Below are 23489 nucleotides of genomic sequence, written 5' to 3'. Positions count from 1 at the left end.
TCGTGCCTTCCTACTATTCTTTTCCCATTTTGAACTTTTGTTTCATCTCTTCCCCTTGGGTGTGTTATGGGAATCCCATCTCAAATCTAGGGACTTCTGCCAAATGGTCTGAACTCCTCCATGTGTGGAGTGTTAAATCTTCCCTGAGCCCCACTTTCCCCTTATTTGGTATGGATTGCCCATACCCTATGAGCTATTCTAGGGCCTGGCGTCATTAAGAGTCAACGTGAGTGTGGTTTGCAACTATCCTACCTCAGAGAAGACCTGCTATTCAGCGGTGTGTGCCTTGTGTACATACACAGTGGGCAGCACAATGTGAAAATATTAACCGCCGGGATGCAGAATGCTTTATTCTGTAGGGGAGGACGGTTCACGAACCTTTTTCCTCAACAGAGCTGCCCTTCCCCGTGAGATTTGCTTTGAGTGATGGATGTTCAAATTAATTCTATCTTCTGGCGATATGTACTAATTGGCCGGTTGGTGGGCAGTAGCCAAAGAGCATAGCATACTACAACAGAAAGTCAAGTGGAAGATTAAACAAAATCATGACGGCTGATCAGCCAGCTGATCGGATGCCATCAGAACACTGGCATCCTCGTGAGCCCAGCCAGGAAAGCGGCGGAGGACAATGATGTGCTATGTTGTGTGGGGTGAGCTCAAAACTCAACAGGACCTTAGAGATGAAGCAAGTGGGGACAGCGGCTTTTAAGATGCCCCATGGAGGTGAGATTTCAGCCTTCGAATAAAGGGAAAAGATGAGACAAGAGATGAGAAAGAAGAAGGGAGACTGTGTCAGTGTCGGCAAAGGTTCTGAAAGTGACGTCAGGGCGAACATGACTGCTGGAGCAGAAAGTGAGCGTGGCTAGAAGAGGAAGAGTGAACTGTTAGAGGGGGAGTCGGAGATGGTGGTGGAAATGAGAAATGGAGTAAAGCCAAAGTCACGTAGCCCAGTGCGCTGTTGGAAAGATGGATCCGGCTGGTGAGAACTTTATTCTGGCCATCTTCTAGGTCATGTATACTATATTCTCAGCCTCAAGACACGGCTTCTGACATCTACCCAGCCATTTTGGACGTTTTATAAAAATTAGCTGACTAGGTACTAGGCGACACCTTGTATGTTCCGTTTTTTCCATCCCTGGGAGAGTGAACTGGATTGACATCATACACAGTGCACTTGGGCAGGGAGAGGAATCTACTCAATCTGTCTGCATTGCATTAAGAACTCCAGAGCCAGGCAGTAGACCCAGAAAACTTCTTGTATGTTTGCTGTGTTCTGTGGCATCCATGATAGGCACACTCACTTCAGAGCCCCCAAAGAAGCCCTAACTTCATGTTCTGGAGACATGGCTCAGTGGTTTGTCTAAAGTCACGGGCAAGGATCCAGAGCCAAGCATTCTCCTCCCAGGAGAGCTTGTTGTGGTGGGGACAGCTCAGGTCATGTGTGGGGCTTTGTGCTCTGCAAGAGGCTGAGACATTGTTCACATACTTCTGAAGCATTCATTATCCCTCCCTGTGCTTCTTATAGGGTGATGAGAGATTTAAGTCTAAGTCCTCTGTTATGACTTTATATAAAATCAGCTTACATTGAAATTAATTGCATTTCTGTATCGTCTGTGTGGTCTGTGAAAACTGCCTTTCCTGGCTTCTGCAGAACCAAGTGGTCATGCTCCAAATGCAGATTTGCCCGTCTATAATTCTTTCGTCTCTATGCTTTTGGTGGCATCTTGGGACACAGTTACTCTTGGATCATAAGGGAATTATTTCTGAAGTAACCCTGTAGTCTGGGTCACTGGTCTGGACCATTGTTAGAGGGAACATAGAGATGCAGACAGAGAACCTACAGGAGGTGTCTAACTGCTTCTGGGCGCTTTCAGAGTGACATCAGTTCATGAACTGAATTCTAGCTCTCTTCCCAGTGTAGAAGGTGAGTCCTTCCTACAGATTCGCTGAGGATCTGCTTGTCTTTTCTCGTTTCAGTTTTCTTTCTTTCTCCTTGTCCTCTCTGCCACCCCTCTTCTTCACCTTCAAAGAGTGATTGATTCAAAAGAAAAGACCACCTAAGATTTGAGGGCAACAATGGTTTTTAGGAATCGCGAAACGAACTTGAAAGACAGGTGCACGTTATTTGAAGTAAAGGAGATTGGATGAGGATTAACTGAGTCACGAAGGTAGGAGAGCAAAGGGGTGTAGCCTGCGTAGGACACGGGCATCTGAGGTGGTGATGTATGGATGAGCCTGTGGTGGGGAAAGCCTTGTGGTGGACTTTTCCTCATGCCTGGCAGCACTGTGGCAGCTTGGCTCTTTTCTGGAGTGGCCTGGGTGAGAAAGGGAAGGGGGGACAGTGGGCAGTCAGTCATCCTATAGACAGGATATTTGCCAGACAGTTGTTTACCGCCCTGAGATCCCTCGTGGAACAGAAACATGGATAAGTAAATAGTTAGATTTATCTTGGGTTTGTCCCTATGCATTGAAAAAATCTGGGATTTTGTTTTTTTAGTTGGAATCCAGACATGGAGAACGCCAATATCATGACTCATGAACTGGCCTTAAAAACTGATTTTGAGAATTTTATGTCAGAAAACCAGTTCAGGATGAACTGAAATATTTCTTTCTTTCTTTTTCTTTTTTCTTTCCTTATTTATTTATTTTTCCCTTTATTCTTTTCTTCCTTTTTAATGCCTTTATCCTTTGAGACAGAAATAAATTCTATATTTTCTTTGGCTTTCTTAGAAGAACGATAGAGTGGAAAGAGGGGTTGTTTGTAAAGAGTCATTGCGCTTAAGCAGAACAGAACCTTCTGGAAATGAACTCTGGAATACACAAGTAGGAGAAGATGATTGTTAAAAGTGGTGTTGCTTTCCAGTGTGCAGCGAGGGCCTCTGTGCCTTGGGGGAGGGGCTGTCACATCGGCCAGCTGTTCTGTGTCAACTTCTCCTTCCACACAAGACTTACCCTGCTGGTGTCCCTGGGTCAGCATGAAGTGCTTCCCACGTTCTCCTCACTGCCGCCACTCATCTCTCTATAATCTACATTCTTCCCAGCCCACCCTGGCAATACAGGCCTATAATCCCAGCTGTGGAAGAGGGTGAGGCGGGAGGATCCCAAGTTCAAGACATACCTGGGTTACACAGTGAGTTTGAGGCCAGTCTAGACATCTTAATTAGACCCTGTCTCAAAATAAAAAGTTAGACAGTGTCTACAGATACAGCCCAGTGGTAGAGTGCTTACCTAGCATGTGTGAGAGTTCAACCTCCATTACTGAGGTAAGGAATGGGATCTGCTTCTTCACTTCCTCTTCTTATTCCCGTAAATTCCCTGATGTGGGACCCTCCCCCTTTGTATGCCATGAATATGTGTTATTACCGTTGGTTAATAAAGAAGCTGATTTGGCCAATCGCCAGGCAGAATAGAACCAGGGAAGAAATCCAAGCAAAGATAAAGGGGAAAAAGAAGGCGGAGTCTGGGAGATGCCAGCAGCCACTGGAGAAGCAAGATGTGAGGTAACAAGCCACAAGCCTTGTGGTAAAATATAGAATAATAGAATTGGGTTAATTTTAGTTGTAAGAGTTAGTTAATAAATAAGCCTGAGCTAATAGGACGAACAGTTTGTAATTAATATTAAGCCTCCAAGTGGTTATTTGAGAACTGGCAGGTGGGAGAGAAACCCCGAGTTACAGTTCCCAGAACAGGAAGCAGCAAAGATCTAGACAGTCTGATAGGTAGGCAGATTCTGGTATCAGCCCTGAGCCATGTCAATGGGAAGAATTCTAACACCCATGGATTCTACCAACACAAAGACAAGTGGGAACAACCTGCCCCTACCTACTGTGAGGGCCATTGATTACTTCATTACTTAATCATTAGTTGGTAGGGTTTTCCTTTGCAAAAGAGTACACGTGAATTCTGAAAACCATTTTGTAAGGTGGGGTGTTTTTCAATTTAGATGCTGTTTGTTAAACTCTTACTGAGTCCAACCTTGGTCCAACAAGGTCATTTGCAATGACCAAGGTTCTCTGTCAGTGATATGCCAGGAACTGATGCTAACATCCACCCTCGGTCCCGGCCCCTACGTCAGGAATGATACCAACTTTTATTATCTAGAACTTGTAGAATTCTAGATAGGTCTGGCAGTAAAATGGACAAATCATTAATGTTTCTAAATAATCTACACATAGACTCCTCCCACTCAACTAAAGTTGTTTTATGTGTTTCAAGGGGAGCTCACCATGTAATTTTCCCCACTTGTGAACCCCCTGGTGATAGCTTTGATTTGGGATATCCTGGGCTCAGATGGTTTTAATGAACTCGTGTTTCCACCAGGAAGGCTCTGTTTCTTAGAATAGTCAGGGGAACTGGAGGAAGGTCACTATAATAACCCTGCCCTGCCTTTAGTGCTTTGATTTTAGCATAATGGGTTTCCAAAGTATATATACCACTGTTACAAATACAAGGTCACACAGACTGGTGGAGCAGATTAGAGAGTCCGGATGCAAACCCACACTTGTATGGCTCATGGATACACAGAGGGCATTGCTAGTGATTCAGGAGCATAAATCTGGTCTTCTCAATATGGTGCTGAAGCAATTAGATGGTCTTTGGGGAAAGGACCTGTATAACTTAACAGAGGCAAAATTAGTTCAAGGTTAAGGAAAAACCTACTTGGAGAGAACATACATACAAAGATCATGGAAGAGAACAGGGTTCTTTAGAGCATTCGGCCCAAGTTTATTAACAAGACTCAAAATATACAAAGCATGGGCCAGGCATGATGGCCCACACCTTTATGGCAGCGCTCAGGAGGCAGAGACAGGTGGGTCTCTATGAGTAGAGTCCAGCCTGGTTTACATGTGAGTTTCAGGACAGCCAAGGCTATGTAGTGAGACCCCTGTCTCAAAAAAAAAAAAAACAGCCAAGCGGTGGTGGCACACACCTTTAATCCTCGGGAGGCAGAGGCAGGCGGATCTCTGTGAGTTCACGGCCAGCTAAGGCTACACAGAGAAAGCCTTGCTATAGTGAATCATGTTAAAATGAAGTGCACATGGAGCTCCTACTTGTAATAATAACATTCAAAGGTTGAGGTAAAAGAATGATGAGTTCCAGGCCAACCTGAACTACATAAGGGAGACCATGTTTCAAAAAAAAAAAAAAAAAACCAAGATTAAGAACAATTACTTGAAGAGTGTGAGGGAGGTCTATGGTCAGTGTGCTCGGCCCCTGACAGGATACTATGCTGGTATTGTTCCCCTCCTAGGAGGCTGGTGTTCCCAGCAGTAACTCGGGGAAGACGGATGCAGGTTGCATACCTCGACACTCATATCCTTACAATAGAACCGTTCCTGTGAGGCTTTGCTACGGGAGCTTTTCCCAGTCCCTCGAGCTCCGCGGAGCCTTGGCATACTGCTATAGTCTTCCCAGAACAACCTCCTGAGATAGATCCCTTGAGGTCTGAGTCAGGATGCCTCAGCCTGTGTGGAAAGGACAGAGCAGCAGGGGGCGCTCACAGAGGTGGGAGAAAGGAGTTCAAAGGCCAGCCAGATCCGGTTCTGTGGCGTCCAAGCCTTGGGGTCTCAGGAGCCCAGAGGAAGCCAGGGAGAGGGCGAGTCCCACGTTCTATAACAGGGCATTCAAACTAGGAAATGTCTGAGACAAGGCCAGAAACATACATGTAAACACAGCCTAGCGCTGTTGCCCATGCCCCCTTTGCTACAAAAAAAGCCAGCCTGCCAGCCAAGGTGTATACTTCCTACTGGGGCCCACAATCTGTAGAGAAGGGAGCATGGAATCTATTTAGAGATTTTGGAACTGTAATTTTTTTTTGGCACATTCTTGTAAAGGGAGAAATAATAAAAATATCCCAAGAGATTACCAAAAAAAAAAAAAAAAAAGCTTCTAATCCTTGAGATGAGTGGGAAAATCTTGCATACTGGGGTCATTTCCTTGCTGTTTCAGGACATTAGTATGCGCTGGAAATAGATGCTGGGAGGGGAGACTCCGTGTCCTGTGAGTGCTGATTGTGCAAGAAAGCCTTCCAGGCCGAGAGGAGAAGGTTGTGCCTTTCCCAGGCCCCCAGAGCAAGATGACCCTGTTGTAGTTAGATAGCTAACGAGGCTCGGAGACCACAGGCAGAGGGGATAATTAACTTCCTCATTCCAGAAGTAGGGCCAAACATCCGGGAAGGCAGAGTCTAGCTCTGCCCCAGTGTAGTGTCCCTCTGTGGGAACCCAGGCCCCCAGCTCTGTGTCCCCTCCAAGGTGCACTGTCCCAAGTCTCTCTGAGGGGCCCTGGTGGCTGAAATCTGGCATGCAGAATTAGTAGATGGGGAATTGCAATTGCTCTGTTAAGAAGTAGGAGTGTGGGCTGGAGCGATGGCTCTATGGTCAAGTGTCTGCTGCGCATGCGTGAGAGCCTGAGTTGAGATCTCTGTCACCCACAGACAAGTCACGCGTTGTGTATGCAGCTGTCGGCCCCAGTCGGTCAAAGAGCGGCAGATCCTCAGAGCCAGCACGTCTAGCCAGCTGCTGAGCTGCAAGATCACTGAAACAAAATAGAGGACTGGAGAGATGGCTCAGCAGTTAGGAGCACTGACTGTTCTTCCAGAGGACCCAGGTTCAATTCCCAGCACCCACATGGCAGCTCACAACTGTCTGTAACTCCAGCTCCAGGGGGCCCGACACCCATGGCAAAAAACAACAATGTGCATAAAATAAAATTTAAGAAAGTAAATAAATAAGATAGAAAGCAATAGAGGAATACCCTCAAAGTCCACCTCTACTTTGGGTGGACATGGGCACACATGCACAAAATAAGAAAACAAATGCCATTTTTAAATTAAAATTTTAGAACAATTTACTAAAAGGTAGGTGTGCAAGCCTTTCCTGCCCCAGTGCTGGGGAGCTGGCCCCTGGGGAAGAAGCAGTAAGCGAGGCCGTGGCTCTTTCCTTGTCTGTTGACCTCAAAAGGGGGCGTTCCAGGACCAAACCAGAAATCAGCTCTAGTGATTTCACTGGTATTGGCTCCAGAGACACTGTGGAGGACGAAGTTCTCAGGCATTCTCCTGATTCCTGTTCACACATCAGGCACTTTCTCCGGTTAATTAAAGCAGGAATCAGCAAATTCCTCCCATCGAGACCCGGCTTGACAATATTTAGGCCACACAGTCTGGACTACAAACCATGTGATCCTGCCAGGGTGACATCAAAGCAGCCAGAGACACTCTGGATGAGTGGGTGAGGCTGGTCCGCTGACATTTATGGACCTTATACGTGAATTTCTTCCAGATTTTACACACCATAAACCAGTGTCCTTCTCATTTTCCCCAAACATTTGAAGTGATTATTCTTTACTTGAAGACCATGCAGACAGAACAAGGAAGTCAAATCTGATTCGTGGGCCGTACTTACCAACTACAGGGACAGAGAGCCAGACACCCTTCCAGCAGAAAGGATGCCCGCCGTGGGTTGACCTGAGGAAGGGCCTTTTTACGGATGGGGGAGCTGGAGTAGGAAGAGTAAGTCCTGCGTTCCAGAACCGGAGGACGGGGAGGATCATCTGGTCTCTCTTGGCTGCCCACTCTCTTCAGCACATGCCGAGAGGGGTACCTTGCTCTATACCAATGCCCGCTGCCGAGAACCCAGGCACTGAGAACCCTGGAACAGGTCCCTTCCTGCCCTCTCTTTGGGGACTTGGTCCCAACAGAAGGCAGCCATTGTTTTGAGCATCTGCCTTCTTCACTAAGCAGCGGGACCCTCTCTCTACCTTTCTTGATACCCCATGCCCCCAGCACTCTTTTGTTCCTCCCAGTTCCCAGGACAGCCCTCCTGGATCTTACACAAGCTGCTGGGTGCTCTCAGCATTTTCCAAGTGACCTCTTAGACTTTTTTCCCCTTTTGTTACGCAAGGCGTAGTTGTGTGTTCGCACTGTCCTCCCAGTAAAGATGCTGGTAAACAAAGGAAGGGAAGCATTCAGCATTTCAGAGCTGAAATTTCTCCATGTTGATGGAAAAATCCCAGCTAATGCAACGCAGCTGGTAAAATAAAACTTATTTAAGCGCGGCTGGGGAAGAGAAGACAATTTTGTTAGCAACAGATTTTTCTTACTAATTGCATTTGTTGTTGCATTTGCCGGTTTGCCTCTTCCAATTCTGGCATGCCCTAAGAAGAGCACAGTATCACGCTGGCGACAGGAAGCCGGCTGTTAGTCTGGCCTTGGAGACGCACTTGAGATAATCCGCCGCAGAGGGGAGGGCCTCCTCACCAAGTATTTGCATCCTAGGATACTGCCTGATGTTGAGCTGCTGAAAGATAGGCTTGACTTTCTGGCTTTTCTCCTAGGTCCTTCCATAGTGACGCCCCCCAAGGACATCTGGAACGTCACGGGTGCCAAGGTGTACTTGAGCTGTGAAGTCATCGGAATCCCAACCCCTGTCCTCATCTGGAACAAGGTCAGTAGTACAGGACCTTGCAGAAAACATCCCGCAAGTGAGGAAGCTTCTCTTGCATGGCCAGGGTGGTAGGCATGCGCAGTTCAGGCTGCACCATTGCCCACTGCTCCTCAGAGATGATCTGTCCCCAACCCGATTTTGTTAGCAGTGTCCAAGCAGGGAGTCTCAGAAACGCGAGAAACATGATAAACGTCTAAAGTCACTGTGTTAGTTACTTTTGCATTGCCGCCACCAAAATCCCTGACAGAGTCACTCAAGGGGAGAAAGGTTTATTCAGTCCATGGTGGCTGACCATAGAGCAGGGGCTGTTCCTATGGCAACAGACCAGGAAGAAGAAGGCAGCTGGAGCAGAGGCCTGGCTGTACCATTCAGAGGCCTGCCCCTGGTAACCTACGTCCACGGGCCAGACCTCACCTACTAAAGCTTCCAGAGCTTCTCCACATAGCTTTCGCCAGCTGGAAGCACACATTCAAAACAGGACTCTATGGGGGCAATTTCAGATTCAAATCTTAACACGCACCCTTTAGATGCCTGCACACGTGTGTGTGTGTGTGTGTAGGTGCGGGTTTGAATGTACGTGGGGTTAGATGACAGATTCCCCCCTCTCCCCGCACCACCACCACCAAGAGGAGTCTACAGAATAATGATTAGGAATCTAAGTCCGGGGGCTGGAAAGATGGCTCAGCGGTTAAGAGCACTGGCTGTTCTTCCAAAGGACTGGGGTTCAATTCCCATCACCCACAGGACAGCTCACAACTGTCTGTAACTCCAGTTCCAGAGCATCTGATACCTTCTGGTCCCTGCTGGCATCAGACACACATGTGGCACACAAAGACATTTAAGCAAACATTCATACGCATAAAATAAAAATAGATTTTAAAACAAAAGACGATTAAGGCCTCATTTCTGTCCCCCAAATGTCTCCACCTCGGGATCTCAGTGGCCTCACTTGAAGCTGAAGTCCTTAACACAGGCTGCTGCCTTGGATCCTGTCTGTTGGTAGAATTTATTGACTGGCTATAAAAGAGAAGCTCTGTGGCCTTCTGTGGATACAGGTTGTTTTTATCACATCCCCTACATGTTGGAAATAGGGAGGTATTCTAAGAGCAGTGGGAGGGGCTAAAGGGAGCAAAGTGGGGTCAGCCTAGCTAAGTACCAAGGCCATGGGACAGAGTTAGCTACCCTAGAACATCAAAAAGAAGCCAGGGGAGTCATATCAGGAAAGACGTCTCCTCTCTGAATGTCCCTGGGTGCTGACTCCAAGTGGAAAAGCGTGGCTTTCTTAATAATAGAGCTTCAAAATGGCTTTCCAAATGGAAGAATCAAGAATGGGGATTTCCTAGCCAAGTTGGTTGGATCCTTTGTAAGGCAGGGCCTCATTCTTAGCATTGCTGACATTTGGGGCCAGATAATTCTTTGTTGTTGTTGTTTTGAAGCAGGGTTTCTCTGTGTAATCCTGGCTGACCTGGAATTCACTCTGTAAACCAGGCTGGCCTTGAACCCACAGAGATCTACTTGCCTCTGCCTCCCGAGTGCTGGCATTAAAGGTGTGCGCCACCATGCCCTGCTGGGACCAGATAATTCTTTTGGTAGGGTCGGTCTGTGCTTAGAAAATGTTTGTCACCATCTCTGGCCTCTACCACTAGACACCAACAGCACCCCACCCTCACCCCGCCCGCCCCTGTTGACTCTTAGAAGGGTCTCCTCGCATTTCCAGATGCCCTGTGAGGGGAAAGCTTCACCTCAGAGTGAAATCTGCTTCTATAAGCCTCAGCTGGCTTGTGTGCAAAACAGGTTGTAGATCTTATTCCAAGTTTGGTTTTTGAGCCAGGACCTCATAGAGCCCAGACTGGCCTCCGTTTTACTGTATAACTGATTATGATCTTGAAATCCTGAACGAACCCCCTGCCTCCATTCCCCAAGTACTCAGATTATAGACATTTACCACCACCACCCCCAGGTGAAGGCGGAGATTAGATAATCTGAGGACTAGAGCGCTAGCCAGGCAGTAAAGAGCACGTGTCTCTCACCCGCATGGCAGATCTCAACCAACCGTTCAGAACTCCAGTCCCAGGAGATCCGACATTCTCTTCTGAACTCCACTACCACGGGGCATTCATTCAGTATACACTCATTCATACCTGCAGGCAAAACACTCATACGTAAAATAAAGACTAAATAGATCTTACAAAAAGAGATTAAATAAATCAGGTAGAGACAGGTGGCCCAGTGCCGGAGACTTAGCACTCAGTGGCTACTCTTCCTGGAAATCCTGTCCTTCCTAGGGCTTTGTTCTTGTGTAATGAACTTCACGTCTGAAGGTCAACATATTTTCGCCTGTCAATAGAAGGAAAAAGAAGACGACACCAGTTTTCCAGATTAAAAACAAAACACATCACTGCTAGATCATACAAAGATGTAAATCTCTGTCCCTTTTGTACTTTTTAAGTCCCTCCACGTCATACCATGTGTACAAAATAAAGAAAACTCTTCAAACTCGTGCTTAAAAGGGAAACTTAGTTTAAGCAGAACAGTAAAGCCAGACACCCCCTTTAGACTGTTCGCTTCTTCAGCAAGTTCAAAAATGGACGATAGTCAATGATTTTGTGTGTTTGTGGTTTGGTCCGAGGTGAGACTTCTAGGATTCTGGGAAAGGGTTAGCCCTATCGTCAGAAGTCTCCGTGTAGAAATTCAGTTCATATAGCGGAGGAGGGGAAATAAAGAGAAAAGAAAAATAAGGTAAATTCCAATGAGGACGTACTGACGTGATCAGGACTGGAATTCTTGACCTCCGTTCTCACCCTGGCGGCCTCCCTTTCTCCTTAGAAAGCGTCCTCCTCTGCAGTGGGCGGAATTACCGTCAGTTTAAAGACCTCGGAAGCAGCAAAGCTTTCCCAGCTGCCGGGTGAGAACTTAGACCGCATCGGGGCTCCTGGCAGCCTCTGGCGCCCCCGTGTGGCCACTTCGAAACCACGGGGCTCGAGTGCAGTTACCAGGAAATGCCTGGATCCTGGCGTAGGCAGAGGTGACCCAGTTCCAGCACAGGCTGATGACCCAGTTCTATCTAGTACATCCGTCCTTCACAGCTGGAACTTCCGTTAAAGGGAATAATGGGATTTTGCCTCTGTAAACTGTGCTTTGGAACGAGACGTGGAGGGTCAGCAAGGCGTGGCAGAATATGGTCGGGAGAGTGAATACTAGGCCTTTCCCCCTCAAGTTGAAGCTCCCCAATGCTTATTTGGGGCCAGGGGCTTGGAAGGATGATTGATGGCCGATAGATTCCTCTAGGAAGCCCTGTTGTTTCTTTATGGGTCCCCAAGAATTTACCAAATGAGTGGCCAGGGTGACTCGAGGGCCGTAAGTATAGCCTTGTTGCCAAATCTTGCAAATAAAGTCTTCCTTCAGTTCTGGCTCTGTAGCACCCCAGCAAAGACCACACCATTCCAGGAGAGTGAGTCGGCCTTGGGAGGTTTTGGAGTGTTGGTGCCTGCATAGACGAGTCTTCCATTCAGGAATGTTGGTGCCTGCATAGACGGGTCCTCCACCCAGGAATGTTGGTGCCAGGGTAGACAGGTCCGAACACCCAGCAGTATTGGTGCCTGAGTAGGCAGGTCTTCCTAGGAACTCCCAGAAGTTTTGGTGTCTACATAGGCCGGTCCTCCTAGGGACACCAGTCATTGAGGAGAGGAGCTAGGGCTATGGAGTTAGAGAGAGAGAACTGAAAAGAAAAAAAAAAAGTTTTCAGTTTCTGGGTGCTTGTTTTGTTGTGTATTTTTGCGATGCTGGGGTTGAACTTAGGGCCTAGCATGCGCTAGGGCCTTAAGCTCTATCCTCTGTGGGAGGAACCAGTCAGTTAGTAGAGTGCTTGCCCAGCATGTGTGAGGTCCTAGGTTGGAACCCCGGCGTGACAGAAACAGGACATGGAACCACGTGGCTTGTAATACCTGCTCTCAAGAGGTCAAGGCAGGAAGGTCATCAGAAGTTTAGCTATTTAACAAGTTTAAGGCCAGCCTGGGCTACATGTCTTTAAAAAAAAAAAGTTTCCTCGGTAACTAGAAAGGAGTAAATACCAAAGTGGGAAGCTCCAGGGATTTTCCTGTACCTTTTCAGTGTGCCGTGCCTCACACATGACCTAAAACAGTGGGCTCCGAACGGCAGCATACAATCCATCAAGGAGACCCGGAACTAATACAGCCATTGCTACCAGTGTTCTCATAGGAAATAAAAACCAGAACTCAGAATGTGTCAAAGCATCACATTTACTTCTTATTAAGGTATATAACATAAACATATAACAGTTTGATATATCCCAAATCCCAACGTACTTTAAAAAGCATTGCTTTGTGCTGGGCAGTGGTGGCGAATGCCTTTAATCCCAGCACTCGGGAGGCAGAGGAAGGAGAATCTGTGAGTTCGAGGCCAGCCTGGTGTACAAAAACTAGTTCCAGGACAGGCTCCAAAGCTACACAGAGAAACCCTGTCTTGACATACATGGATCTAAACTACATGGGACCTAGAAAAAGGCAAGGGAGCATGGGGACCATGGCGAGGGTAGAAGGGGAGGGGAGAGGTAGGGAGGGGAATGGAGAAAAATAAGAAAAAAGAAAATACATATATTTTATTGGAAATATAGTTTGTTTATAGCATTAACTTGTTCTTTTAAAAGATAAACAGGGCGTGGGGGCTTTCATCTATAATCCCAACACTCGGCAGATGGGGCAAGAGAATCAGTTCAAAGACAGATTTAACTGAATAGCAAGTTTGAAGTTGGCTTGGGCTACCTAAGACCTTCTCTCAAAAAACTTAAAACCAAAATGAAACAAAATATAATATATGTCAGGCATTAAAACTAGTGCATTAAACCACAGTATTTAGGGGAGATTGAGGAAGGCCACAGATTGAAGCCAGTCTGGCTTATATGGGGAAACCATGTCTTACAAAAGCAAACACATTAATATGTAGTAGGTAAAATAAACTGAACTATTATGGTATATTCTGAGATGGTTATGTTTTATTTCTTTAAGTAAGCAATTTTTAAAAAAGAAAAGAAACCCTGTCTTGAAAAACAAAAAATAAAATAAAATTGAAAAATTTAAAAAACATTGCTTTGTTTGGGCCATGGCAAAATATTTGAAGTCACTGACCCAGATAGTTGCATAGGCCAGTTGTTGCCTCTCCGCGCCCCTGCAGCCAGACTGTTAGGAATTCAGACCTATTCCAGATCACATGCTGTTTCAGATCTGGTTTAAGTACAGAAGCAGGGTCTGGATAAAAGAGATCACTAGAGGCTGGGCATGTGTGACAACAGAAGCCTATAATCCCAGCAGTCTGAGCAGAAACCAGAGGGGTGAGAAGGCAAGGACCATGGGCTGGGCATCAGTTTGGTGCCAGCACCCGCCAGGTAGCTCACAACTGTCTCTTCTGGCCTCCAACGGTACCCAAACTCACATGGATGCACATTAAGAGAATTAAAGTAATAGTGCTAACAAGAGAGCACATCCAAAGATGTATAGAGTTCTGGAGTCATTGGCACTTTTTAAAATCCGTCCCTTATTTACAATAACAAGATTCTGGAAAAATCTGTTGTAACCCAACCAAACTCTGAGCCAGGTGTCATGGAGTACGTCCTGGGGGGACTGAGACTGGAGGGCGGTGAGTCTGAAGCCAACCTGAGCTAAGCGTCAAGAGATCCTGCAAAACAGATTAAAATAGAACAACTAAATGCCTCAATGACCTCACGGGCTCTCTGATTCTCCCCCAGTTGACCGTTTGTGAACACAGTGGGATGTTTTTTCAAAGAATCCTTGTGGGAGGGGGGGGCGGAAGGTGACATTGGTGTCTCCCTTAATTGATCTGCACCCTACTTTTTGACCTAAAGCTCCCTAGGTCCCTGTCTACCCTACACGGAGACTGCAGGCCCTGGTGATAAAATGCTTCTCACCAGATAGTACCTATTTTATTAACATAAACTGTTTCACCAGCAGCTAGGAGGATTCAAGGGAGAAAATGCCTGTCTGTGCACATCTTCATAGCTTTCATTTGAGACACTAGATACCTCGTTTTCTGTCAGCATTCGGGGAACGCGAGGGGAAGCCTAGAAAAAGGTGAGCATGCACTTTGTTATAGAAAGAAAGGAACCTGACGCTGTACGGCCATCTCATTACAAAGACAATCAAAATAAGCACTGCCTTGGCTCTTAAAGAGGCCTAGATGGAATTAAAGAATATTGCCTCATGTACTTTTTAAATTCCGTTACCACAAGCCTTAAAATATTTATACTAAAACTGAGCTGCTAAATGCATTACCCCAAGAAAGGGCCTTCTGTGTTCTTCTCTACATATTTTCCAGAGTTCTTATTAACATACTCTGACCTTTAAAATAGGTGGGAAAGGACAGATGTGAAGTAAGGATTGGCCACACACCAAGGGAAGCAAATTTCCCCTTCACCCACAGCCTTCTGCATCTAGCCGTGGTATGAACAGAAACAGGCAGGCTTATATCACGGCAACACGCGACTCGGGGTTATGATCTTCAGGAATTGTTTCATGATTCCTTAGCCCTCAGAGCAAGTGGTAGACTGTGCTCTAGACTTCAGCTTCGGCTTCTCTTTGATGAGGTTGTTACAGGAAGGACCCCCAAGGTCCCAAACATCAAACTAGCAACTTGCCAGTCCAACATGGCACAGAAGACAAAAAAAGCTCAGAACCAAGGAGCGAACTGTCCAAGGGCTTTAGTGGGTGGTGCTTAAAAGCTGGGTATGGTGGTGCACACCATTGAGCCCAGCATTTGGGAGACAGGCAGACAGATCCCTTGGTCTATATTCTGACTTCCAGGCCAGCCAAAGCTACATAGTGAGACCCTGTCTCGGAACAAAAGACCACACTGCTAAAGTGGAAGAAACAACTGTTTCCTAAGTATTAGAAAAGGAAGGATCCGAGTAGATCGCTGGCTTCATCGAATTATAGTCTGGTGGGCACCTTGTGCGGTCTAGGATGTGGTTTCCAACTTGATGTTTCTCTGCAGAGAACCAAGCCTCTCCTTCTGCTTTCTCAGGTAAAAAGGGACCACTCTGGAGTCCAAAGGACAGAACTCTTGCCTGGTGACCGGGAAAACCTGGCTATCCAGACCCGCGGTGGTCCAGAGAAGCATGAAGTGACTGGCTGGGTGCTGGTGAGTAGTACCGAGAGCTGGCAAGTTTCATTCTCTGCAGCAGACACAGTACTTGGCACACGTCATGGGTCCCCTGCCCCAGACTATTTCCTCCCATTTCTTGGGAGCATCCCTGGCGTGATGCTGCAGACACAAATGCGGGAAATAATGGAGGAGCAGCTGAAGTTACTTTGTCTTAGGAAAAAATAAGAGAATTCTGCCTGCCTAAGTTCGAAACAGAATCCTCACGGTGAACTAAATGGCTCAAGCACTGATTTCGGTTATTGGTTAACAAGTGTGTAATTTCACTTAACCGCTGGTCCTGTGGGTTTTACTCAGATCCTAGCACCCAGCATGGCTTCCCCTCCAGCAGGTATGTGCAGCTATCCAAATTTCAGCTTTCACGCTGTGATCAAGAGCCGCCTGTGACATTCGGATATGAGCGCCCCACAGGCCCGGGCACAGGACTTTACAGCAGCTCACGGCAGCCCACTCCCAACCCTCTGCTCACCCTAGGGACCCTCCGTGTAAGGGAAACCACTGAGAAGAGGAGCCCTCCACAGAGAACTAAAGAGCCTTTATCTTCCACAGGTATCTCCTCTCAGTAAGGAAGATGCTGGGGAATACGAGTGCCACGCAGCCAACTCCCAAGGACAGGCTTCAGCCTCGGCCAAAATCACAGTAGTTGATGCCTTACACGAAATACCAGTGAAGAAAGGTAAGTCCTCTCACCATCTAAACTGAGAGGTGAGGGCTTTAGGTCTGTGTATTAATTAACCAGGCCCCACGCCTCCACGAGGACGTGGCTGACTGAGGGCTCCTATGACTGGGCAGCTTCCACCTCACCTCACGTCGAAGAATCGAAACTCAGACCTGGCTGGGTGGCTTGTAACTCCCGTCGACGTAGCATTTGCCTTTGTCATGACTCCTCGATATCCACTTAAGAGGAAGTCATTGTGGCCAGTTTGGTCCTTCGCTTTGAGCTTTTAAGAAAAAAAAAAAAAAAAAAAGCTAGACATGTCCTGCGATTCCAGAGGACCTGAGTTCCGGTCTCAGCACCCACGTGGGATGGTTCACAGTTGCCTGTAACTCCAGCTGCAGGGGCTGCTGTGTCCTCTGGCCTCCACAGGCACCCACACATGTATGGCGTATGTTCATAGGAAATGCATTACGCATGAATAAGAAATAAAAGTAAATCTTAAAAAAAAAAAGTTAGACAGGAGAACATGTTGGCAAATACTCATTTTATTTCACTGCTAAAAAGCTTCCTCCAAAGAACCCACCCTCCCGTGTCACCAGGGTGCAGCCGGCTCTACTGGAATGGTGTCTGACTAGGCCCTCCCTTAGACCAGGAAGAACACAGCCTCCTGTCAGCAGGGTTAATCCGTTCACTGGGCAGGAATCATGGAGGAACAGTGTGTTTGGTCAGATCCTTCCCGCCAGGCAGTGACACAGCTGAGAGCCGGTCACCTGTGGACACCTCAGCTTGGGAGCATCCCCCTCCCTCCCGAGGCTCTGAGTGAGCTGACTGCAGAGTTCCTTCCCCTCCGTGGGCTTGCACATTTATGGGAACTCCCCCCCCCCCCACGACCAGACAGCAGCACTGGCTCTTACATGTAAACCCACAAGGCTCCAGTCCACGGGACTCTAGCATGTCCTTATGATTACTCCCGCATCCTTTATCCCCATGCTTGTTCACGCCCCTCCCCTTTAATGTGGTACGGGTGCTTTACCTGCGTGTATGTCTGTGATACCTGCATGCAATACCCTCAGAGGCCAGAAGAGGGGCATCAGACCCATCACGACTGGAGTTAAAGACAGATGAGAACTACCATGTGGGTGCTAGGAATCGAACCCAAGTCCTCTGGAAGAGCAGCCAGTGCTCTTAACTGCAGAGCTACCCTTAGACCCTTGTTTGTTTTCATGAAAGGATAAGATCTCTGGCACATGCCTAAATTCTCAGCACCTGGGAGGTGAGGCAGGAGAGTCATGAGTTCAAGATTTACCAGAGCTACATAATGAGACTCTTTCTTAAAATAAAAAAAAAGAAAGAAATGAGAGGGAAGAGAACGGATGGAGGAGGTCTCCCTACGTTGCCCAGGCTAGCCTTTAACTCCCGGGTTTAACAATCCTCCTGTCTCAGCCTGAATACTGGGTCTACAGGCACATTACCATGTCCCTGCCCGTTAGCCACGTAATTTAACATTTTCATTGATTTAGAAACTGACTAATTAGTTACTGGATGTAACTAATTTTTATTTCTTTCTTCTTAAACAGGTCAAGGTGCTCAGCTATAAACCTGCAAAACACATTAGCCTATGTAGCTAAAAGTGCTTCCAGACAGCTGACAGCTCTAACCCCTACTCTTGCCTGACAAGTTTCTTTTAAGCTCATCCACTAACACTTTATTACATCCAGCTGGTTTTACACAGAGAATCAAAAATAACACAACAAGACTATCTACAAAAATTTATTATTTACAAAAAGCATGCAAAGCTTTAAACAAAACAAATAAAATTCTTATCACAAAAGTAGTACATTCTGCCATTTTTTAAAACAACAATCGCAGAAACAACACACTGATATTTACAGTGCCTCGCCGTGAACTCCCAACAGAACTAGACACTCATCATTCGCGGTGCGATGCTCATGGACATAAGCTCCTGGAATAACAGTTTGCACGCGTAAGGCATTCGCACCAAAGAAATCTGCAGAGAGAAAAGAAACAGTAATCAGCAAAACTGTACTAAAGACCCCACTTCTGCCGCACTCAGGCAAGACGTGCAAACGTCCTGTGCCTCAGCCTCTGTCCCAGCAGGTCCTAGGAGTTCCTCCTTTCTGCCAACAAACATTCACCCTTCCTAGCCGATGGATTTTAAGTAAAGGCTTAAGTAAAGCTCTTGGTTGGGCTGAAGAGATGCTCAGTGGTTAAGAATACTTGCTGATCTTCCAGAGGACCAGGATTGGATTCCCAGCAAACACAAAGCAGCTCACAACCATCTGTAACCCCAGTCCCACGGGATCTGATGCCCTCTTCTGGCCTCTGGGCATGGCATGCACACAGTACACAGACATACATACATACAGGCAAAATATACTCAATAAGCATATTTTAAAAATTGTTTACAATTCCTCCTGCAAGACCTTACTATTTCAGAGATGAGCAGCTTAGAGAAATAGTTTTTAAGCTTGTTTTAGAAAAGTGAAATTATCTTTCCTTGTAAAACTAGTAATCTTAGAGACCTGCTATCAAAGCTGAAAATCCCAGCCTGTTCCACCATACTAAATCTGCCATGACCATAGCATAAGAACATCTGATCAAACAGAGTAAAGTGTACACGTACCTGGGTTTTGTTTCGGCAGCCCCTGCATTCATAAGTATGAGTTCTAGTGTTAGCAATTGCCATTATTCCACAGAGATTACAAACATGAACTTGATATGGATCTGATGCTTCAAACAACCTTTCTCTTAAAAACTGCGCTGCACCATGGGCAATCTGACAATCTCGTTCCATTTCTCCAAAACGCAGGCCACCATCACTGTCAATAAGAAAACAAGAGTGTGATTTGATTTATTTATTTATTGTGTATATATGCAAATGCCAGTGTCTCTGCACGTGTAGGTCAGTTCTCTCCTGGGAACTGAAATCGTAACGTTAGGCTTAGCAACAAGCACCTTTACCCACCGAGCATCTCACCAGCCCTGTTCTGATCTTTTCTTATCAAGGCCTCTGTGACTAAAGACAAGAGTGAAGTAGTAGTACAGACCAAGTTCTGATTGCCCTAGCAACCTCTCTAGCGTGTTGCGGAGGAGCAGAGCCCGTCATTCAATATATACATCAGGAGGTCTCCGAATGAAGCAGAGAACGTGCCCCAGTACGGCATACGATTTCCTCATCAACTACAGTGCGGTGCAAAGCAAAGGCTCATCATGCTATCATTTAACTTTCTAGAACTCAGTTCTTCTACACCTGAAAGTAAATTTAAACAGACGATCTAAATAAAACAGCTTCTCACTAAGGGACCCCCGCAATTGAGGCAGGAATGACAAGTGCAGACACAAATACACAGAGCAGGTGAGTGATTACAGTTCCCCAAGTGACATGCACTCAGCGGCCACACAAGCGCATAACAATGGCCTCCCTAATGTAACACATGCCCCTGTGAACTCAAGAGCTACTGAACAAATTACTACAACGAAGCCTCACAAGTCAACCTCAAACAATGCTACATAATGAACTTACTATGCTGAAAGTTGACAAACAGAGGTAGAGAGCATTTACCCTGCCTCTATTACAGGAACTACACCACCGGGTACTAGCTGATGGAACAGCCTTAGAAGTGTCTGTACAGCTAACAGCAGATGGACAGATAAAAACTAGACTCTCATCAGTTTGTACTCTCTAGTTCAAAGGTTTTACACAATGATCAACAGCTACTACAGTCATAGAAAGAAAAGCTAACAGATGCTAGAAGTAAATAATGCCAGAAAGTGTTACTACCCAAACCTCAAACTCCAGATCTCATTAAGCCTCCAAATGCAGTTACCTCCTTAGAGAGACCAGGAAGTCACAGGCCTGGGGTGCAAGCAGCGCATCCAGACTGTAAGCTCTCCCCAGGACCAACAATCAAGTGTTTCTCAACTCATAAAATTCAAAGAAAAAAGTTTGAGGGCAACTGAACCCAAGGTCCCCTGAAAGCTAAGTGGGTAAAGATGCATCCAGTTCAACTCCTAGAACCACATAGTGGAGGAAGGAAACTGAGTCCAGCAAGTTGTCCTCTAACACCCACATGCACGCGCGTGTGCATACACACATGCACACACACACGATGTAAAATTAAAACTGAGAAATATTTAAAAGGAACTTAGAAGATACACCAATTGCAAGCTATGCCTTTATTTATATCCTGACTACACAAGCTTTCTAAAAAATATCCAATAAGGCTACATGGTGTTGCACACCTTTAATCCCAGCGCTCTGAGAAGCAGGCCATCCTGGTTTACATATATGCAAGTTCCAAAACAGCCAGAACCACAGAGAGAAACCCTGTCTCAAAATAAAATAAAAAACCAACAAACAAAAATGCAATATGGTAAACCTGACCCCTAGATATTTGGTAATATTGAGGAGATACTCTGGTAAGATTTTTTTTTTTTTGATGTGTATGTGTGAGTACCCTACATCTGTGTATGTGTACCATGAGTACCGCCTACATGCCTGGTGCCCTCAGAGACTAGAACAGGGAGCTAGAGTTATAGATTTGAGCCAACATATGAGCACTAGGAACCAAACTCGGAGCCTTTAGAAGTGTGAACCTACATTCCAGTAAATCAATGATTTTACTAAATAGAAAAACATCCACTGGTAAGGCTTCAGATTTTTCATTAAACTACCCTTTAATAAACGAAACTTGGTGAAGCTGGAGAGATGATGACTTAGTAAAAAAGAATAAAAAGAAATATTATGATTTTTTCATTAAGCATATACTAATACATAATAGGTTTACCATTGTTTTTAAATAAACATTTTAAATTTGAGACTACGTTCTCTAAGGGTCCTGAGATAAAAAAGATCCGATGGCCACTCCTGTACAGCTAAATCTCAAGATTTACAAAGGAAGTTGTCTGATGACTGGATTTTCTGAACATAATCAGAGATGAGCAGGGTTCTGGCTCATTGCCTAGAATGTTCAGTCCTGACTTTAGGGAAGAAAGAGAAGGAAAAGAATCCTGCTATCAGGGGCTAGTGAGGGAGGAGGGATAAGCACAGAGGAACTAGACACCACATGCTGGTAACTGTTAAAGCGACGGAACACAGGCAGAACACCACTGTCTACTTTTAAACATGCTTAACATTCCCAAGTGAAAGGGCTAGTTAAATAATACATACTGACGGCGCAGCTCGCTTACCGAGATCTGCCCTCCATGGGCTGTCTGTTAAGGATCTGAATAGGTCCCCGAGCTCGAGAATGAATTTTGTCATCCACCATGTGCTTCAAACGCTGGTAGTAAGTGGGGCCAATAAAAATCTGTGATGTGATTTTTCGACCAGTGAATCCATTGTAGAGGACCTAAAACAGACACAGGTTTTTCTGCATTTAACTTTCAAGGCATATAAACTTTCTGGGTAATTTCTTTCCTCGGTGTGGGATTTCGACCCGTCGATGTGTTTATTTGTGAAACTTCATCATGCTGCATGCTAATGACTTGTCCATGTAAAGGCTTTCTTTTTGCTACACACATAACAAGGTGCCTTGTGATAGTCAATGTACCTCATTTCCCCTGAGGTGGTAGCCGTAATCAGACAGAAGGTTAGAGATCTTCTGCACATTGACAGCGTCATTGAATGGAGTGGCATCGCCAATCTCACCTTTGTTCGCCGAGACCTTGGAAGAAAAGCACGTGAGAGAAATTACAGACCGGTAAAGATATACTCAACTAATATTTCCTATAGAAGAAAAGATTTTAAAATTAAAATCTATTATAAAAATTGTGATACACTGAGATTCATTTTATTAATATTTTACCTAAGGTATCTGTAACAAAGTAATTCCCCCCACAAAAGAAAAAAGGCTAAAAAGCTCTCTAAGACAAGTCTTATCCATGGGACCATGTGGGATCATTTACTAAGACACCAAGAAGCCCAAACACCTCTTACCTTAATGTCTTAAAATGACATGTCATATAGTTGCTTATGACATTGTCATAAACAGACATTCATGTGTTTGACTACCACTATTCTACTTTAACAAGATAGCCAAAACCAGAAAAACTTTCCCTGAAAGATGGATATACAGTTGATACCAAAAATTTAATATTCCTAAAGCCACACTGAGCTAACCATCCATGAATTAACTCATTTATAGAAAAGAGTTAGCTGCTATTACTACAAATATATGTAAAAGCTATATGTATTCTATCTTGAAAAAAAAAATTTTGTCTTGAGTCCCAATGGCAGCTAGCACAAGGTACTTATGCAAAACTTCTTACTTGGCAAAACTTTGCAATTTTTGTATATGCAAACGCATGGAGTGTGTTGGTGCACGTATACGTGTATGGGAAGAGAACACACATCCAGGTGTGGAGGCCAGAAGAGGACATCAGGTGTGTCAGCTAGTCTGTCAGCCTGAAACAAGAGTCACCTGGGAAAGGGAGCCTCAGCTGAGGGACTGCCTCCAGATCACCCTGTGAAGCACTATCTTGATTAGTAATTGCTATGGGAGGGCTCAGTCCACCAGGAATGGTACCATCCATGAACAAGTGGTCCTAGGGCATACAAGAAAACAAACTGGGCAAGCCAAAGGGAGAGGCACTACTATGAAGTATGGCTTTGATGGAGAAAGTGAGTCACTGTGCAGGTAGGCTTTGAGGTCTCCTATGCTCAAGCTACACTCAGTGAAGTGACACAGTTCACTTCCTGTTGCTTGTGGCTCAAGATGCAGACTCAGCTCCTTCTCCAGCACCATGTCTATGCACACCACTATGCTCCCTGTCATGATGATAATGGACTAAACCTCTGAACCTGTAAGCAAGCCACCCAAATAAATGTTTTCCTTTATAAGTGTTGCCACAGTCACGGTATCTACTCACAGTAATAGAAACCCTAAAACACCCTTTCTTCCTCAAGTTGTTTTTAGTCACGATGCTTTATTTATCATGGCAACAGAGACAATTAAGACATGAGGTTTCTTGGTCCAGCATTCTTCCTATTCCCCTGAGAAAGTCTCATTCACTGAACTTGAAGCTGGACTCATGACCAACAAGCTACAGTGATTCTCCTGTCTCCACACACATCACAGCACTGGGGTTATAGCTCCCAGACCCTGGTTATTTATATATTTAATCTATTTATGCAGAGATCAGAGGTCATCTTGTAAGGATCAGTTCTGTCCTTCCAC

At 45.7% G+C, this 23489-nt stretch overlaps 2 protein-coding genes across 3 annotated transcripts in view; one reads left to right on the top strand and one right to left on the bottom strand.

Annotated features, from left to right (window-relative positions):
* The window catches only part of Igfbp7 (insulin like growth factor binding protein 7), a 60059-nt gene extending 41935 nt beyond the window's left edge, over window positions 1-18124 (top strand). Inside the window, exons 2-5 of the mRNA XM_050150312.1 lie at window positions 8332-8441; window positions 15495-15611; window positions 16182-16308; window positions 17868-18124. Of these exons, the coding sequence (XP_050006269.1) occupies window positions 8332-8441; window positions 15495-15611; window positions 16182-16308; window positions 17868-17887 (374 nt within the window). The 3' untranslated portion in view covers window positions 17888-18124. The remainder of the gene's footprint in view (window positions 1-8331; window positions 8442-15494; window positions 15612-16181; window positions 16309-17867) is intronic.
* Polr2b (RNA polymerase II subunit B) overlaps window positions 18048-23489 on the bottom strand; it is a 31869-nt gene continuing 26427 nt past the window's right edge. For both annotated transcript variants that reach the window (XM_050150309.1, XM_050150310.1), the window contains 4 exons: window positions 21864-21977; window positions 21502-21662; window positions 18935-19130; window positions 18048-18298 (listed from right to left, as the gene is read on the bottom strand). In XM_050150309.1, the coding sequence (XP_050006266.1) occupies window positions 18209-18298; window positions 18935-19130; window positions 21502-21662; window positions 21864-21977 (561 nt within the window). In that variant the 3' untranslated portion in view covers window positions 18048-18208. The remainder of the gene's footprint in view (window positions 18299-18934; window positions 19131-21501; window positions 21663-21863; window positions 21978-23489) is intronic.

Source organism: Alexandromys fortis, unplaced genomic scaffold, assembly GCF_014885135.2.
Source record: "Alexandromys fortis isolate MF-2015 unplaced genomic scaffold, M_Fortis_MF-2015_v1.1 scaffold_0, whole genome shotgun sequence".
NCBI classification, from domain to species: Eukaryota; Metazoa; Chordata; class Mammalia; order Rodentia; family Cricetidae; genus Alexandromys; species Alexandromys fortis.
Note: the sequence above shows the minus strand (reverse complement) of the source record. Positions and strands in the feature narration are given on the sequence as shown.